At 37.4% G+C, this 19,300-nt stretch overlaps 1 protein-coding gene across 45 annotated transcripts in view; it reads left to right on the forward strand.

The window, feature by feature from the left end:
* Positions 1-7,338, forward strand: part of KCNMA1 (potassium calcium-activated channel subfamily M alpha 1) — a 412,923-nt gene extending 405,585 nt beyond the window's left edge. For 21 of the 45 annotated variants that reach the window (XM_015866675.2, XM_015866687.2, XM_032445590.1 and 18 more), the window contains one exon: positions 1,362-7,338. In XM_015866675.2, the coding sequence (XP_015722161.1) occupies positions 1,362-1,513 (152 nt within the window). In that variant the 3' untranslated portion in view covers positions 1,514-7,338. Of the gene's footprint in view, positions 1-1,358 lie in introns of all 45 variants that reach the window. The other 24 variants (XM_015866684.2, XM_015866674.2, XM_015866673.2 and 21 more) reach the window with 4 other exon arrangements.
* The last annotated feature ends 11,962 nt before the right edge of the window (positions 7,339-19,300 follow it).

Consider the following 19,300-nt stretch of genomic DNA (forward strand, 5'->3'; position numbering starts at 1 on the left):
CTAGTTTGTGTTATTTAGTGAAACAGTGAAGCTGCCAAAGCATTCTGAGTTTCCCACTGGGATGAGAAGTATTGCATAAATGTAAGTACAGCCACTCTGTTGTGGCATACATTGAATATGGCACGTAACAATAAAAATACCACAGCTGCAGAATCCCATGCCCAGCATCATTTGAGCTCATTGCTCTGCACACCTGCCTCTGGAAACTGGATAAAGGGAGAAAGAGAGGTGGGTGAAGGGAAACCCTGCTTACAATGTATCAAAGAAGAAGCACCTGATGATCATAAATTGCATGAGGATGAGGAGTCTTTAAGTACTCAAATCTTGCAGAGCTACATACCTACCATTAAGGAATGGCAGCAGTGTTAGCACTAGCTTAAGGAAATCATTGTTTCGTTTGTTTTGTGAATTTTGTGAAGCTTTTGTCCATACCTGCATTAAGAGCAATACAGAACAGTGGCTGCAATCCTATGCAGTGAGAGAGTAGCTGCAGTGTCATAATCTCTCCTGCCTCCTAACTTATCCCAGAGCCATACCATAAAGTTCTTCCCATGATGATGGAAACATGTTCTGGCCAAACATACTGAAGGACCGGTGGCCCCACTAATATTTAATTAAATCCTTGCTTCCCGTACCTTGCTGTCATGTATCACAACAAATCTGTTCAGGATTGAGCCCTTACCACCTGCATCACCAGGTAGGTTGCATCCCCATGTGCAGGGCAAAAACTCACAGCCAGGTTGCTCAGTAGTCACATCACACCCATGCCATGTCCTCTGGCACCAGGGCCTGTGGGACGTCTTCCAGGTCTTCCTCTGCATGAGAGTGAACACCTCCAGGCTGAAACGGGTCAGAGAAGCTCCCCAGCTTTTGGGGTATTTCTCTGTACAGTACTCACATACTCTTTTCTGCACAACCCTTACCCCACCTGCTCTCCCTGGCTTCTTAGTTTAGCCTTTTATTTGTACTTTTTTTTTTTTGTTTTTTTTCCCCTCCCAATAAATGAAAAAGAGCATTCACTTGAGCATGAAAACAAAAAGAACCCTCTCACAACAAGCAAACTGCCAGTTTTGTTTAACTTCTGTCAAATGTGCAAATGTGCCATGCTCCATCCATAAAGAGTATTTTCAGAGGTATTAATCTAGTGCACTGTATTGCTATTAATTAGTTAGTCAAAGTCACTTTCTATTGATTGCCTTTTCTCTATAAACTTTAATGACTGCTACCTCCCTCTTTTTTTTTTTTTTTTTTTTTTTTTTTTTTTCTTTTTTTTTTTTTTGTTCGTGCTTCTGTGTGCTTCACTAATTAAAATTCTTATTTTCCCTCCTTATTCTGTCTCTACCCATTTTGCTTCTTAGCAGAAAAGAAATGGTTTACAGATGAGCCGGATAATGCCTATCCCAGAAACATTCAAATCAAGCCCATGAGCACCCACATGGCCAATCAGATCAATCAGTACAAATCAACAAGCAGCTTGATACCACCAATCAGAGAAGTTGAAGATGAATGTTGACTCCTTCGAGGCCAGAACTATTTTTTAAAGCCTGACAAACTTCATGAATGGTGATGTGACATTTATTCCTCTTACATGCTGAACCACTGATGGAGAAGTTACGAAGGGCAAGTGTAATGGAAAAATAAAGTAGACAGAACTTTGTTTGTCTGCCTTTAATATTGCTTCCACATATTTTGGAAACTATTTCATTTATAAATGAACATAATCAGAGATAGTAATGTATATCCTCTAGCATTTTAAATTATTTTTATTTATTAGAAAAAATATTTTTTTTCTTTTTTTTTTCCATTGTTGAGTATTTTCCCTTAAAAAATCTACAAACATGGCCAGACTCCTAAGAAATATTAGAAAAACCACCACACCTCAGTCTTTGGCTTAGAGGAGAATGATGGTCACAGTAATAAGGACACACATATAATTAAGGGAGACAAAAGATAGATTTAAAAATAAATAAAGGTCCAACTTGTATTTTAGTAAATCAAAAAAAAAAAAAAAAAAAAGCAGAAAATAATAGTTCACCAACTTGTTTCTTTACTGGAGGATGTGTATTTTGTTCAGCATTGACACCAGCTCTTAATAAACTGAATTTATTTATTTTAAAAGTTGAAAGTCATATTTTTGTATGTGTAACATTCTGTTGAGATGTCCTTTGTTTTATTACCATAAATGACTCACCAACATGGCCATGGTCAGGTCCAGCCACCCCACACTGAGCAATCCCTGCAGAAGTCCTGCGTCCTCTATGACACTAAGCATAGCAAACACCACCCTGAGCCAGGGACATGGCAAGGTGCTCCCAGGCAGCACTAGTTATAAATGGCAAACCTGGCAATTCTGTGCTGCCTGTCGGCCATCAGCTGTTAGTAATTCCAGGCAGTTCCTTTTCTTTTGTCACCTATTACAGTGTTTTAAGGCAGGGTGCATAAGCAGTGCATGAATTCATAAATCATATGCTTTCTCAGCTATCATATTTTGTTGTTTTCTTACTTCAAAAGTGCTGATGGTCCCATATCTGTCTTGCTTATCTGACTTAAATGCCTCCTGATCAGCCATGATCTTTATCTCCAGACCTTTCGTGATAGCACACATCTCAGTGGGATGCACACTGAGGTTCCTTTGATAAGTTCAGGTCAAATTAAAAACATCTGGCTTAGCTTTAGTTTCACAACCTCTCAACATAATGTTATCAGTTGACTCTTGTACCAAGCAACATCATATTTTAACATGTTTTCCCCTCCTTTATTTTGTTCTTTCATTTTACTTTGCTGGGATACCAGATATAAAAGTACAGAAATAACCAAATCGAAGTAAAAGTAATGAATGTATCTATAATGTTAACTTGCAAAAGGCCTTTGACAGGTGCCTTTTGTGTCAGCAGTTTCACAGAGTTGCCAACAAGCTTTATAGCCATCGAAGATGTGATGTTTCATATCTGTGTTGCAGTATCTATTCACCCAAGCATTTGATGTTCTAAATGATTCAGTAATGCTCTCTATATCTCAGATTAGCAACATCTGACACAACTGTGTGAATAATAAAAAATAAAAAGTTTTTTTAAAAGGCTGTGCTACTGAGGATTAAAACAAAATCCTAGGACCCAATCATCAGGAAAAGCAAATTTTCATTGTTCAAGTCAACTTGAGGCTTTGTAATTTTGCAGAACTGTGAAATACCACAATAAAACACACCATGGTATTTTTTATCATTAGAGAAGTATCGGTGAATCAAACAAATAAAAAGCAGATGATACTAATTTATTGTGAAAACAATTATGTCCACTATATAATCCAACATTTAAGCTAGACTATCTCAGCTTCAATGTTTGTCCACTGGCTGCGGTACAAATATAGCCACACTACCACCTAACAGGCTTTATTCTGGAGTGACTTCTTGAACTGTGATTATGTTGTCGTTACATTTTGTAGCTAGTTATCTGAACACAAATAACAGAAATTGTTATACAGTATATGTTAAATTGGATTGTTTAGGATATTTCACTCTCCTGCAAAGAAACAAAACAATTTAAGCATCCAATTATTTAGACCATGGTTATCATATTTCACATTCCCAAAACAAAAGACAATTCTTGTGAGTTCTTCCAATCTATGCCACTTGAGCTGTTAACATGCTATAATTTGCATCCAATTTCTGTGTTGGGTCACGTTAAGCCTTTACTTTGAAGTCAGTGCTCCTTTTTCGTTTATGAACTGCATTCATATTAAACACTAAAAAAAGCTGGTCCTCCATACAGGAGAATTTCTAAAATTTATGTTTGGCTTCCACATCTGTATACAAATTATCTTTTTTAGAAGACTGTTGTTTAATTGTATGTATACTTTATCACAGATGGTGCCATTTCTGGATATCCTTCCTTCAGAAGTGAGTACTCAAATTATAAAATGCACTAATGAATCAAACACAACTGTCCTAGATCACTAAGGTTTGTGTGTCTGTCCAGTTTAACTGTCATATGTCAAAATGCCATGCTGCCATCTGTACACAACTAAAGGACAAGCTCTGATCACTCTATATGTAAAGGTAGGAAGATAGATCAATAAACAAAGAGCAAGAAACAGAGAAACACAGGCACAAGTACTCTTTTTGCACTTCCCATTTTAGAAAATCTAAGAGTAATCATTGATCTTTACTTTCTCCTCTTCTTGGTGATCACAGACTCGGGACTGGATTCTGGGAATTAGGTGGAGGAATTAGTAGGAAGCCCAGTGGAAATCTTTTGCTTAGAGCCATTAAACATCACAACAAAGTCAGCACCAGTGCTTGGAAATATTGTATTAGATCAAGGCAAGTGGCTGGGAAAGTGGCCTAAGTGATAGGTGACAAGAAACATGACTGATAGAGAAATAAATTTTTGAGCCTCTTAAATATTTCTTACCTTCTGTCAAACAAGAAGAGAAAAAAATGCATTTTAACTTTCTCATTAATTGCATGCATGATCAATCCAGGCTAGACAATTTTTCGTAAATCAGGTATTGGCTTGTGTGTGCACATGTGAGCGTGTGTCTGCATATGTACTTAAATATATGTGTTGACATATATATCCAAGTATGTACACACATTTGGGGTTTGTTTTAGCCTTTGATACCAACCAGAATTGTCATGAGAAGCATGGTATTATATTTTATGGAGGGGTGAGGTGAAGACATACGCAAAGTAAAAGGAATTATGTTATTTATGGGCTACCACGTGGAGAGATTGTACCGACCAGTCTTGCCTGGTTTGAGCAAAGAGAAGCTGTATGTTGTTTGCTGGCATTGCAGTGGCAGCACACTGCTGGCCCTTCCTCACACATGCACATGCTTACCTGCTTGCATATGGCCTGCAAACCTACAGGACTCTGTCTAGTATCTGGTGTTTTAATTCAGCCCCCAAAGCTTTGGGCAAAGCACCATGCACATCCTCCAACATCAAGCATAGCAAACATGAATGTGAAAAAAAGATGTTCAGAGCCTAAATGTGATGTTTAAGGCCCTGATGTGACTGTTTTACTATTGCTTGTAAGGTGATGGGTACACAATATATTTATTGGGAAAAAAAAAATTAAAATAAAAAAAAAAATTGCCTATAGAAAAATATAGAGAATTCAACTATAGAAGAAATTATGCAACCATTACCTCAAATGTTACAAAAACTTTCCAAAAATGTCGCCCGTGTGTTGACAGCTCTTGTTTTTTCAACTCAGCAGCTCAGGTCAAACAGCAGAATGTGAATGTGGCTCAAAATACAAGCTTCTTTGTCCAGGGTATGGTCATGTACTACATGTACATGGACAAGGTCATTGTTCTGCCAATGATACAAAAAGACTCTGCAAGCCTTGCTGGCCTGAAAGACAAGAGCATGGCAGCAAGGAGTGAGAGTGTGTCAGTGAAATCCAGGGCATTCCTAGCTCATAGCTATTTCCTATTTATGTTTGATGGGAAAAGAAGCATTGCTTAATCAAGGTGAAGGCCATAGAATTAATGGTGATGAAGTCCCTGTTCTGCTTTATCAAGCCCCACAGATTTCTTAAAACATGTGCTGAGCATTCATGAGCACACAGGTGGCTGTAGTGCTGTAGTTAACCACACTAAATATCTTCCCACCCCCCCTTCCCCCCCTCCCCCTTTTTTTTTCTTTTTTATTTAAAATAAAAATAAATAAAAAATAAAAATTAAAACTTAAAAAAAAAAAAGCTACACAATCACTAAAACATGCATGGGAAAAGGTGCAACTGTCACTGGCCAGACACAGAAAAGAGTAAATGTGGTTTGCATGTAATACACAATGAGACACTGCACCAAGAGCATCTAAAGCTTTATTACAGATTGATTTTTTTACAGATTGATGGATGGGAAGGAGAGGTAGTTTCTATTGGTGAGGTGTTTGTTTTTTTTTGTTGTTGTTGTTGTTGTTTTTGCAAGAGCAAGGGGTATTGTCATTTCTTGAAGTCCTTATAGGGAAGGAGAAGGAAGGGAAAGTATAAGAACGTGTTCTCATTCACAGGGACTGTTTTTGTTGGGCTTTGTATGTGTGTGCATCTGTGGACAGTGTCTAGCCAGTACTGCAATAACTGGATGCATAAACTAATGCATGATAAGAGCAATAACTGAAAAATTAGGTAATTCTGCATGTCTGTTTTAACTATCTGTTCAGTCACCATTTAATTCATGAACTTGTAAACAACTTCCCTCTTAAAGCCTACTCGTGTGAACTCAGAAAGCAGAGCAAACACATGGTCTCAACATGAAGCATGTTCAGAGTGGCTCTTGAATAGTAATGTATTTGAAATGAGCAAATAACAAAGTTGAGATGTGGTGGATTTCATTTTTTTGTTATCATTGTGAAATTCTTCGGGATCAATAACGTTTGTGTGTTCCAACTTTCATTTCAAGTTTAAAATGTACTTAAACAAAGCAACTAATTGTGTGAAAGGGGAAGAGCTGGACAAAGAGAAAAAACAAATCCTTCCTCTTAATTATAGTGGTCTGGAAACATCTGTCAGTGATAATAGCAGACACATGAAAAACAAACAAACAAAAAAAACCAACCCATGTCAGGTGAAAGGAGAGTTCTCGATATTCCTTCTTCTGTTCTACACTGCCACGTGAACCATCATTCTTGCCAACATTTGAACATAACTTTTATTTTTTATAAATTCAAAAAGGTGATTTATCAATCCCAGGCTTAACAAGAATTTTAAAAATTGTTAATGCATGCTTCATTTCTAGGTCTTTTAATATCCAGATAGAAGGCATAAAATCTGTAGAATTGTTCTACTGAGCAATATTAGTAGGTATGGGTACAGCCCACCTGAAATGAAGAAAAGAACTGAGATGTTCAGCTGTGGTCACTGTCCAGGAACATACATGGATGGGCCTATAGTGTAGACAATTCTACCCCAGTATTTATCAAAGCTATATTTATATAACTAGTGCAGCTATCCTACAGATAGATCTTCTCTACTATAGAACATATGGCCACATGGAAACTGTAGTCTGTGATGTTCAGTAGCCTATATAACCAAGTAAGTTCCACTGAAATCAATAGATAGGACTGCTGGTCTAATGTCTCTGCTTTATCTAATGATGTACTACTGTTAACTGTCAAATGAGAAGGGATGGGGTTGGGGGGAGAAAGAAAATACATATTTTTATCACTTTGACTCTAATTAACAGCAATGTTTAACTTAAGAATCTAAAAAGAGTAATGCTGTATCTAATTAGAGCCTCACTGAGGTTAAAAGAAAGCTTCTTACTGCTTCAATCAATGCATTTTAGAGGAGAGCTTTATATCTTTAAAAAAAAACAAAACAAAAAAAAAACAAAAAACCACAAAACAAAACAGTAAACAACACAATACATAGGCAGTTGAGTGCATATAATAGGAAAAATAGATTTACAATAAATTAAAAATCGGGCATATGAGCATTTTGTTAACTGGACAATAAGGAAGAACAGTAAAATGTCTCAAGCAGCAGTTCAAAAATGTTTCTTCTGCTATGGTTTTGCTTGGGACACACATGCTTAACCAATGCAAATAACCTAAACTCAGTCAAACAAAGTTGATATAACCTTAACTTTTGCATTTCCACAGAGTTCAAGTCTGATTTTTTTTTTCTTCTTTCAGAATATATATACACAAACTTATGCATACAATATATTTTAATGCTGCATCTATTTAGTTATAGTTTGGGGGAGGGCATAGGGGGAGTACTCTGTGAACCAGCTATCAATTTACAAGAAAGTTCATCAAGAAAAAGGAGTATGACTTCATCATTTTACTTTTGTCATTATGGATTGATGAGAGAGAACAATGCTGGTGCTCAGAAATGATCTACCTGACTTTGTCATATGTAATAAATATCCAGTGATAAATATATTGTCCTGTAAAAAAGGTTTGTACATACTTGTACATGGTTTCATTTTGTATTTTTCTCAGATTAAATTTATGTATTTGTGTTCTAAAACAAGGAGAGATTTCTGTGGTTTTTTTTTTTTCCTCTTTGAGATTGTCTGTGCCCTGAAAAGCAATGTAACATGCATCACCAAGTCAATAATACTTTATTCACAAACCGAGTATTATTTGCAGATGACACCAAATTGGCGGGGAGTGTCGATCTGCCTTAGGGTACCAAGGCCCTACAGAGGGATCTGGACAGGCTGGAGAGCTGGGCTGAAGCCAATTGAATGAGTTTCAACAAGACTAAATGCCAGGTCCTGCACTTTGGCCACAACAACCCCAGGCAGCACTATAGGCTTGGGATGGAGCCTTTGGATGAAATATTACTTCTCAGAAAGGGCAGTCAGGCACTGGAATGCACTGCCCAGGGAGGTGGTGGAGTTGCCGACCATGGGGGTGTTCAAGAAACATTTGGATGTCGTGTTGAGGGATATGATTTAGCTGGAGAGCTATTGGTGATGGTTGGACTGGATGATCTTCTAGGTCTTTTCCAACCTTGATAATTCTGTGATTCTGTGATTAATGCTTTGAACTAACAATGACCCAGCTGCCAAACTGTCTTACTTGCTCTCCAAGATCAGCCCTTTTCTAAAAGTAATTAATATCAGCTGCTGTTGAGAAAGCTGTAAGAGCTGTAAGTGAATAGTTCTGCTGCAATAACAAATATCATCCTTGCATTAGTTATGCAATCAGACACTTCTGCAATGTGGTACAATTTAGCTGCTTTAAGTGGCTGAACACAGCATCTCTTGACATCTTCAGCTACAGTAGCTCAGGTTATGATGAACTAATAACTTTGTTACCGAATTTTTTTTTATTTCTCATGATTGATAGTGTAGTGAAAATGCTAAGTCATGGCCTGAACCAGTGATGGAGCACTTGATGGGGAGGCGGAGCCACCCAGTGGGGCTCAGGTGCATGCAATAAACCTGAATGACCAGAAGGGTAAAGCTAGGATCCACCCCTTCTCAGGCCTCATTGAAGTGCTGATGGTGGAGGTGAAGGTACCTATTGAAGGCCTTCCAAAGGTAAGAATTTTTTCTGTTTGTTTCTACATCCACAGCTGCTGCATTTATGCTTGTTCTCATTTGCTGTAGACTAGGACTGTGGCATTTGGATATTATTGTTGTACTCTCCATCGCATTATAGCATTACAGATAGATATATATGAAATTTACTTGACAAATTTTAACCATGCTTCTTTAATTCAGATGGGGAAGCAAGTATAACTGTACATGCAAATGTATGCTCTTTTATTTTATAAAAGAAGTCAGACTGTTTGAGATCTGTAAGATTAAATGCATGTGTTTGAGATCCTGCAATTTAAAATAGCCTTGTTAAAGTCAACATCATTGTTTTTCAGTACAGGAGCATCACATTTTTAGTTAATCATAGATCAATAACTAAGGTACGAAGCTGTTTCATTGTATCTAGGATTCTATTATTCATTGATACAAAGGTTATATTGAGAAGCACACTGCATTTCCTCCCAAAAATGACATAGTCCTATTTAGTAAGTAGCTTGAGTGACCAGACAGGCTGCTCATACATTTTATAGATTATGAGGTAAGCCTTCTATACTTTCACTGTACCTTAACTAGGATACAATTGCATTTTCTCATACAAAATGATAAACAAGCAATTCTGTTATTTAATTGCTAATGTATGATTCAAGCTGGAGAGCTGATTTCATAAGCAGAGATTTCCACATTAAAGGCATACCTTTAAGACTAGAAAATGTGTATTGTCTAGAATATATAGAGGGTATAAAGCTGCATTTTTTATTTTATTTTTAGATAAGCTTGATTAGCTTGATTTTATTCCCTTGTTTGTTTGTGGTGTTTTTGTGCATTATTTTATGTCCCAGAGGTGTGGGACATAAATAACAACTCTGACCAAGAGCTAGATTTTAGGGATGGGGAAGTGAATGACATTACTGCTTCCCAGCCCAAAGGGGAGTTAAACAAGTTGCTATAATCTTCTTACAGCAATAGAGAGCAAAGCAAACAAATAAAAAGCTGGTGTTTTTTGTTTTTCTTCTGTTGTCCCTCACTATGGTCTCACCCTTTTCCCCATCTGCACCTCCCATTAAATAAATAAATAAATGAAAAAATCCTACATAGAAATAGATTTACTATCTTCCTTCAAAGGTAGAGGATGCTCAGACCTATTTGTAAGTACAGAGAGAAAAGTGATCAAAAATCTTATTAAGTGAGTCTGTAGCCAAATGTCAGCTGTTGCGCCTTCTAGCAGTCCCTGTTGTCATCTGCGCAAGCTCACCAGTTTTTTGAGCAACAGTGAAACAGGATTCTTTTAATGACAAGAACAGAGATGAAAACTTTGTGACGTGATGCCCTCCTTTCACTAATCTACCAGTATTATTGTTTGGTAGGCCAACTGTGCTCCCTTCCCTGATTTTATATGATAAAGATTAAAAACAATAATGATAGCTGACATTGGACGCTCTTTCCTTGAGCACTACAAACCTTAGACACAGTTAACATTAAAAAAAAAAAAAAAAAAAAAAATTAAAAAAAAAAAATAAAATCTTACCACCAGACAGTGACAATATGGCAGGTTTGGGCAGCACATATGCCAGGATTACATCCCTTATAGCTGTAGGTATTAATGTTGCAAGGTCATGCCATTGCAGTATTGCTTGTTGAACAGCACTAAAACAGCAAATTACAGAGCGGTTGCACCTGGTGTTCTGTATGTTACACATGAAGGGACTAACACAAATTACACAGCCAGATTTATGTAGAATCATTTTTCTACTTCTCTAAATATAAGGAGAAAGGAATGATGGACAGAACATGAAAAAAATATAATATATTGAGGTGAGAGTGTTTATGTACACTCTTTTGCAACCAAAATTTAGCTTTCTGATGGTTTTGGCGAGGGATGGACTTTGTTTGGTTTGGTGATGGGATGTTTGTTGTTTAGGAAAAGCTATATATTTTCTCTTTGTACTACTCTATCAGAGAAATAGCTACACTGGAGAGAACTTCATAATAACAACACTAGCCTAGCTAACAGTAGTCATCCCACACCTATAACAAAAGATGGATCTAAGGAGCGTGAAGCGGGGTGACTGATAAACGTGGGGAGCTCAGATGATCTGAGACTAGAGGGTTGACTGCTTGCATCACAGTACTTTGCTGCAAGGTGAGCCTAGTCCAAACAGGAATATGAAGTTGCTCTAAAAACAAATAAACAAAAAACAGGTGGGGGAAAAAAAGAGAGAGAGAGAAGTAATGTAACTAGCTATTAAAATGAAAGAAGTATCAGCAGCTCCTGACAGCTTGTTATTTGTATATGAGCTATGATTTAACATGCAACAAAGCATCTGAATAGCCTCAGAAAACTTAATGTGTAACTGCCTCAAAACTGTGATCCAGACAGACTGCTGCTTTTATCCAATGAGTTTTCTGTTCTCCTACACTAGAAGAGATAGTTTACTCCTGGCCAGTCCTAGAGCTGAGCTAAGCAAGCTGGGATGTGAGCTCATGCTTGTGAACCTTGCCTGGGGCATGGCACGGGTGGAGGGAGACTTTGAGCCCAAATCAACAGCATGGATTCTAATTCAAGTCCCTTTGCTAGGCCTGCTGGATGCCTGACTTTGCTGGCTCTCTAGCGTAGAAATCTGCAGAGGCTGTGCAGCTAGGACATGTAACATCTTAGCCTGGATTTGTTACAAGAGAGAACTTACCATGTAATTGAATCCTATAGAGATATAGATAAGTTACAAATGTGAGCCAGTGAAATCAAGTGAGAGAATCTTTACAGTATGTCAGAAGAAAGGATTTGTGTACTCGTGGGGAGTATCTGATAGAGTTACCCAAGTTTTTATCCTAGTTCTCCTTTTTTCTTTCCCTCCACATCCTCTGAAAGAATGGTTACTGACAAGGGGTGGAAAGCAGTTACTGTTCCCATCAGGGGATCAAGAGGAAAAACTAATCTACAAAGTAATATTCTCCTGTCTGTCCTCTGTCACTAAGCTGTCTCTCTTTCTTCTAGAAAGGGACTTCAGACCTGACACCACTGCTTATTTTTCAAATATAACAACCTTACACTGGTCTTTCATGGAGTCCATTATTCTGAATTAGTATTCAGAACTTTTTTGCACTGTGTAATGGTTTTACTTTATCTTTCATATAGCAAGTGAGTTTGAAAGGCATTTGGAAGACTTTTCAAAGAGGAATTATGTATCTAACAAACTCTGACTGTGAAAGAAAATGGGGGGGCGAGGAGGGTGGAGAGAGTGCGTAATGTAACAAACAACTCAATGATATCAAACGATATCCAAACATAATACACTACGGAATAACATAGACAGATTGAATCTGCCTAGACTTTATGCAGTTATGCAGTTGTAGATACATTAGAAAAGACTTTAATATTATTGAGGTCTTAAAGTATGGATTGTTTCTGCAGCTAAGCCAGGTTGTTGAAGAACAAGAGAAGGACATCCTGAGAATTATTTCTGACTCTAATACATGATCAATCTCTTTAAAAATGCTTCTCCTCACCTTTCACAGCTCCCACCCACCATACGGCCTAAAAATATACATATTATTATAACTCCTTTTTGGAACATCCATTATGCCAAAATTTTCATCTATCTTTGGGTGTAGTTTGCCTGTTTCTTCTTTCTCATTTATTTCCAGCAACTGGACACTAGTGTCCAGTAACCAGACACTCTCTATCTCTGTCAAAAGATCTTATGATCAGTGGGAGAGTGAGTTCAGAGTGTCCCAGTGGATGTATAGGAGAGAGATGAACACTCCAGAGAACTTTGTTATGACTTTATTCAGTTCCCACTTTCTCTTCCTGCTTGGAAGAAGAAACTCTCTAACATTTTTGTCATCTTAGACTCTCCACAGAGGATTGCAAATCGAATCACAGTAAAATTTTTAAAATAACCTTTTGTACTTTAAATTTCTTACTGTTGAAGAACTGTAAACAATTTTTCTTTTATTTTTTTCCCCACTGTATTCATTAGAATGTTATCCAGCACACTTCTAACTTCTTGTTAGACATTATGTCCCCCTCCCAGTTTACAACTTGAATGCAAATATTTCTTAAAAGCCAGGGTCATGGTAACTTAACATCTGGAATTGATGGAAACAACAGTGGTTCTGTTATTTAAAATATAACTTTGTAATACCAGCTTAAGACAAGAAGGGTGATGATTAGTACATATATAACATTTTCCTGCTAAGGAAAAGATAGTTTCAAAGTTAACTTTTCCTTATGATACACTTATTGAAGTGCTCTGTAAAATTAGTTTCCAATTTCCAATCACAAGTGATCAGCCATCTCTCTTCTGTATTTTCATAATGCAAAAAGTTCATTGCGTCTGCATTATTCTTCTATGCTAATGCAATCTTCCAGCCTTTCCTTATACTTGCAAAGTAGAAATAAAAAGTATGGAGCACAGTGGAACTCAGAGAAACCCAGAAAGTCATCAGGTTAGGCTACCTGACTTATAGCCTCACACTGTTGAATAGCTTGCTGAGAAACAGTATTTTAGAAAATCAGATCAAAGCGTTACAAAACACATGGATTAAACATGAGCCTGGATTGAGAGGGAAAGGAGATACTTAAGTGTAGATACAATTATGGCTGAGAAGGTTTAATGTACAAGGGAATTTAGAGCTAGGTAGAAATTTTGGTCTCTAGGTAACTCAGACATTTCTATGGAAGGTAAGCATGGCAAGGAAACCCTATTAAATTCACTAATTCCTTCAGCATTCATTGTTTCCTTTCAGTGTTGAAGAAGTTTGTGCAAAGATACATCATGTAGGTTATGCAGATCCTTTCTGGGGCTTAAAACCTGTCCAGAGAACTCGCAGGGAAGATTGTAGTGCCAAGCACTGAAACTTTTTTACAATAATTTAATTCAATTTGTTGTAGCTGGACTTCCAAAAAATAGCCCTCATACTGTATGCTTAGGTGCCTGCAGGGCATTTTGTAGGGAAATCAGCAAACTAGGCTTTTTAATACTTATTTGACATCTCAAGTCTCACTTAAAAATAACTGCTCATCCCAGGATGAAGCCAATTTCTTATTGGATGCAGTAAAATCTCTAAGCTTTATTGTCCTTTCTTATTTACACCCTTTGTTAAAATCAGTTATTAGCCTCATGTCCTTTTCTTGAAAAAAAAGCAAGTCAAAATTTTTATATAAATAATATGAAAATCTATTATTTGTAAAACATACTTTTCATACACTTTTGTTAGGAAATTCCAAGATATGCCTAGAGATCCTTTAAAGAAACCAAGGGTCACAGTATACCAAGCTACGGCATATTTTCCAGGCAAAAATAATGCAACATTCTATCAGCAATACATTCTTACTTTTATCCCCTATGACAGGTAACCATAAGTTGTGTGCTAATACTTATATTACAGAATCACAGAGTGACCCGGGTTGGAAGGGACCTCAAGGATCATGTAGTTCCAACTCCCCTGCCTAGCAGGGCCACCAAACATACACATTTACTAGATTAGGTTGCCCAGGGCCCCGTCCAACCTGGTCTTGAACACCTCCAAGAACGGGGCAACCACAACCTCCCTGGGCAGCCTGTTCCAGGGCCTAACCACTCGCCTAGTAAAGAACTTCCCCCTAACATCCAACCTAAATCTTCCCTCTTTCAATTTAAAACCATTTCCCCGTGTCCTGCTATTGTCAGCCCTTTCGAAGAGTTTACTACCCTTCTGGGTGTAAGTTCCCTTCAAGTATTGAAAGGCTGCAATGAGGTCACCCCGCAACCTTCTCTTCTCCAGGCTGTACAAGCCCAACTCTCTCAGCCTGTCCTCGTAGGGGAGGTGCTCCAGCACCCTGATCATCTTTGTGGCCCTTCTCTGGACCTTTTCCAAAATCTCTGTGTCTTTCTTGTACTGAAGGCTCCACACCTGGACACAGTACTCCAGAGGCCTCACAAGAGCTGAGTAGAGAGGGACAATCACCTCCCTTTACATCACCTGTCTCTTGGTGATAAATGCTGTGAAGTTATAAGACTTGACTAAAACTATTAATTTAGAGCAAAAATAATACTGTCTGTAAGAATTTCAATATTTAAATCCCCAAGATTGAATAGAACAATTCTGGTAAATCTTGTACAATTAGACACTGACTTGTTGTGCCTGAATGTTGCAGAGCATACACCAAGGCTGTGTTTATTTTTCATGAATACTATGGCCATTTAATTCCATTTTTTCTTATTTTCATAGTAGCTTCAAAATATCTGTCCATGTAATTTTTTTCTTGCCATAAAACATCTGGCTTTATTTATTTGTTGGTTTCTTTGACTAGTCAGAAAAAGAAATATCCGATGATGAATTATGACACTCTCATTTTGTCCTCTTACCCAAAGTTCTTAAAAATGTACTTTCATTTATGTTTTTCTTGATCACAGAGTAGACTTAAGAAATTCCTGCTTGCATTCAGTTGTCTTGTCTCCCACCTTCAAAGACAAACTGAGAACCAAGGAAATGACTAAATATATATAATATCCAGTCAGAATTTTGCCAGTAGCTCTATATTCTCCCTATTACTTGGAACATTTACCTTAGGTGGAGCCTCACAATACCAGTGCACTACAACACAGTTCTATATCCACAGTGCATAACTGAGGGAACACATCTGTATCATGTCTAACTTAAAAGTAATGTAAAATGTAATTACCTGGGATCTGCTGCTATTTATGCATAGAAGGTAGATTTCACATGCTCTGTGAATAGGAAAAAAATAAAATAAAATAGAAAAAATACCACTTCATGAGACCAACAAAGAAATAAACATTACTCAAGACATTTAAGGGAGGGATGAGAAACATCATTGGCAAGGTTTGTACTGGGGAATGTAGTATGGGGGAGAAGATAGATAGTAAATAGTGAAACACTAAAATACAAAAGAGAAAGCATTATCTCAAAAAAAGGAAAACAAGTGGAAACAAAGAGAACAGAGAGAACAATTGTAAAGGAGCTCAAGATTGGTGTAGAATGATCAGGCCAAAACTAATGAGCTTTTTGTCAGGCTTTAAAATCGACAGATCTACCATGTGCTTCAGCAAACTGCGATTTCTTTCCACAGCAAGGCGGATGACTTTTTATCAGATGTGTCACTTGGTGAAATAATTGCCAGCAATAATAGTGCAATAGCAGCATACTCAGAGCACAATTTATCCATGTCTATTCTATCTTTCAACTTCAAAGCTTCTACTGCCTCACAGATCACATCAAGATGACACCACTGTCATTAATGACAGTGGTCTAATGCAATACAGAAAAGTCAAATCACTTCTCCAGATAGGAAGAATGCTCTCATACAGAAACTAAGCATGTGCACAGGCCCTGACATTCATATTCAAATGTGCATTTGTGAAAAAGAGGGTGGGTTTGACATACAGATTTATTCACATTTGAAACAGCTTGATTTTAGAAAGCACAAAAATTACCAGGATTAGAAGAGAGGGAAGCTGAGAGTAACACACAGAGATTTAATTAATGCAAAGTGAATGCCTAAATTTCAGAAATTTCTGTTGCCTCAGCCCACGGCAATGGTTAGACTGTGCCACGAGTTAGAGATGTAAATTGCCTTTAAAGAAACAATTTAAATAAACACACCTTAAGAGGCATGCACTGTCTTTGTAACCAATAATGTATTTTCTGGCTCCAGAAAACATCCATGCTACTGTAAGAACTCTCTTGGTGGTCATTAGTCATCTAAAGAAGAACGCGTGCAAACTGTAGTTTTCATAATGGAAAAAAAAAAAAAAAGTCTGTTTGTATGCCAGTTCTATTTTGGAATAAGCATAGAAAAATAAGCATCTAAGCATGAAAGGTATTTCTTTTGCTTTCTTAGTATACATAAACTCACAAGCAACCAACACAGTGTAAGCAACACTTAAGTTTCAGTAAGATGTGTAGTTAAAAACCAAATTTAAAGGCTCTACTTCTCAGTGCAGTGATCAGTTTCATGAGGATTAACTAAAGTTTCAGAGGGAAAAACAAATTTGAAGATTACTGTTAAATTTTACTAACCTCTCTCAAAGAACCATTTCCTGAAAAGGATACTTAGGTGGAAGTTAAAACTTTACCATAATGCATTTCTGTAGTACTTTAACTAAATAAAGAGACAATCTAACAGTTAATTAGCTTGCATTGTAAAAAAAAAAAGGAAAAAAAAAAAAAGGAAAAAAAAAAAATCAAAATCTATCTGTTAATTTAAGTGCTTGAATGGCCAAAAACAAACAAACAAACACCAAAATTAGTGGTGTATATTCATTTGAATAGCATATAATTAAAGCATCTGACTTAGTGTGAGTGTGTGCTTTGTTTTAAGTAAGTGCTGGTGGCCTTGCCTTAAATGTAGGCACATCTGAGATGCACAACTTGAAAATTTTGTACTGCAATTACATTGACTTGATTCCAGGCTGTAATAATGGGCCAGCGGATTATAATAGTTCTGTAAAGGTGGGTTGCTGGGATGCTGTATTTTCCAGACATAAAGAAACAACTTTCAGTTTTGCACTGAAAAATTGGTATAGAGTTTCTCCAAAGCTGTTGTCACTCAGATAGAAAGAAATTATTTAATTTATTTTTACTTAGTTCACTTTAGTTTTGTTTAATGGTTTACTTTAGTGCCTGCCTGAATTACCTTGCCTTCTTTCCTAATTTTATAACACTGCTAAATCAGGAATAAATACCAAAGCAGGCAGTTGGAGTTGTAGGTAGAATTGAGCTTGTACAGAAACCACAGTGCTGTGTAGCAAGTTTTATTTTTTCTGACCCACAGTGAAGTATCATAAAATCCTTCTCGTTAACTGTTCGTAAATATTAGATATTGTTGAAGACTAGAAGATCTCTATACATAAATTTTGGGAAACACTCCTAAGGAGTGCTATATATGGGTGTAATTACAAAATTCCTTAGAATTCTCTGTAAAGACCTGCCCTCTGGTGTCTCTTGCCCTAGTTCATTGTCACTGGCTGTTTTGAGCCTGAAACAATATACTGCACAAACAAGTGTTAAACAAAGCTCTTAAATTGTTTCATCTTCAGTCAAATTTATCTGTGGAGACCTGATAGCCTAAAACCTTTATTTCCTCAAAGGTCAGGTGTTTACACTAGTAAATACTGAAAATACCTCCCACCTGTCCTATGAGGATGATTCACCTTTTATCCATAGCAATGTTGTCTAAGGCAAAGATATAATTAGCCTTTGTTGCTATTTTTACTCTGAGTTTTTAATTTAACCTTTGTTACTCTCCACACTGGCAAAGTATCACTATGTTTAATCAGAACCAACTAGATCATGCTAGCCAGAACATTTCAGTGTTAACTGTCACATCATTTGTGAAACACCAATGCTTTTCCATCCATCCTTTCCATATTGAGCAAATCATAGAATGGCTTACAGTAGCAGGGGACAATCGCCTTCCTTGCCCTGCTGGCCTCTTATGATGCAGCCCAAGCACACTCCTGGCAACACCTCTTCAAGCCTGTCCAGTTCCCTCTGGATGGCATCCCTTCCTTCTATTCTGTCAACATGACAAGGTCTCCACTCAGTTTGTGTCATCAGAAAATTTGCAGAGGATACACTAGATGCCACTGTCTATGCCTTTGATAAAGATGTGCAAAATCCTTCAGTCTCAAAATGGACTTTCCAAATATGACAGAGAATTTCTTGGCAGTCTCATCAGCCAGTTCCTTCAGGATATTGGGAAGCTGTCTTGGACTTGATCTGTTCATACATTTTTGTTCCTCTAATCCCCCTTCTAGAGGTTCAAGGATGTGAGAGGCATGAGAAGCTTGACTGCTAGTGAAGATCAAGTCAAAGAACTCACTGACTACCTCAGTCTTCTTCAAGTCTGCTGAAACCAGTTCTCCCTTCTCATTTATCAGAGGGGGTGCACACTCCTTTTTCTATATCTTCTGAGCCAGTGTATCTGTAAAATCCCTTTTTTCTGTATTTCACATTCCTCACCAAGTTTAGTTCCATCTTCTCTTTGGTTTTCTTGATTCCATCTCTGCATGGACAGCATCCCTATATTCTTCCCAGGTCACCCATCCCTGCTTCCACTGCCTGTACATTTCCTTCTTTTCCTCAGTTTGACCAGCAGATCCTTGCTCAGTCATGCTGGTTTCCTGCCTTCACTGCTTGATTTCTTATGCTGGGGGACACATATTGTGCTCTCAGAAAAGAAGTCCTTAGAAGACTACCAGCTATATCATTCCTCTCTCCCTAAAAACATTTTATTATGAGATCTCAGAATCGTAAAAGTTGGAGAAGACCACTAAGATGTCCACATGTGGCACGC

This window comes from Coturnix japonica, chromosome 6 (assembly GCF_001577835.2).
Source record: "Coturnix japonica isolate 7356 chromosome 6, Coturnix japonica 2.1, whole genome shotgun sequence".
Taxonomy (NCBI): domain Eukaryota; kingdom Metazoa; phylum Chordata; class Aves; order Galliformes; family Phasianidae; genus Coturnix; species Coturnix japonica.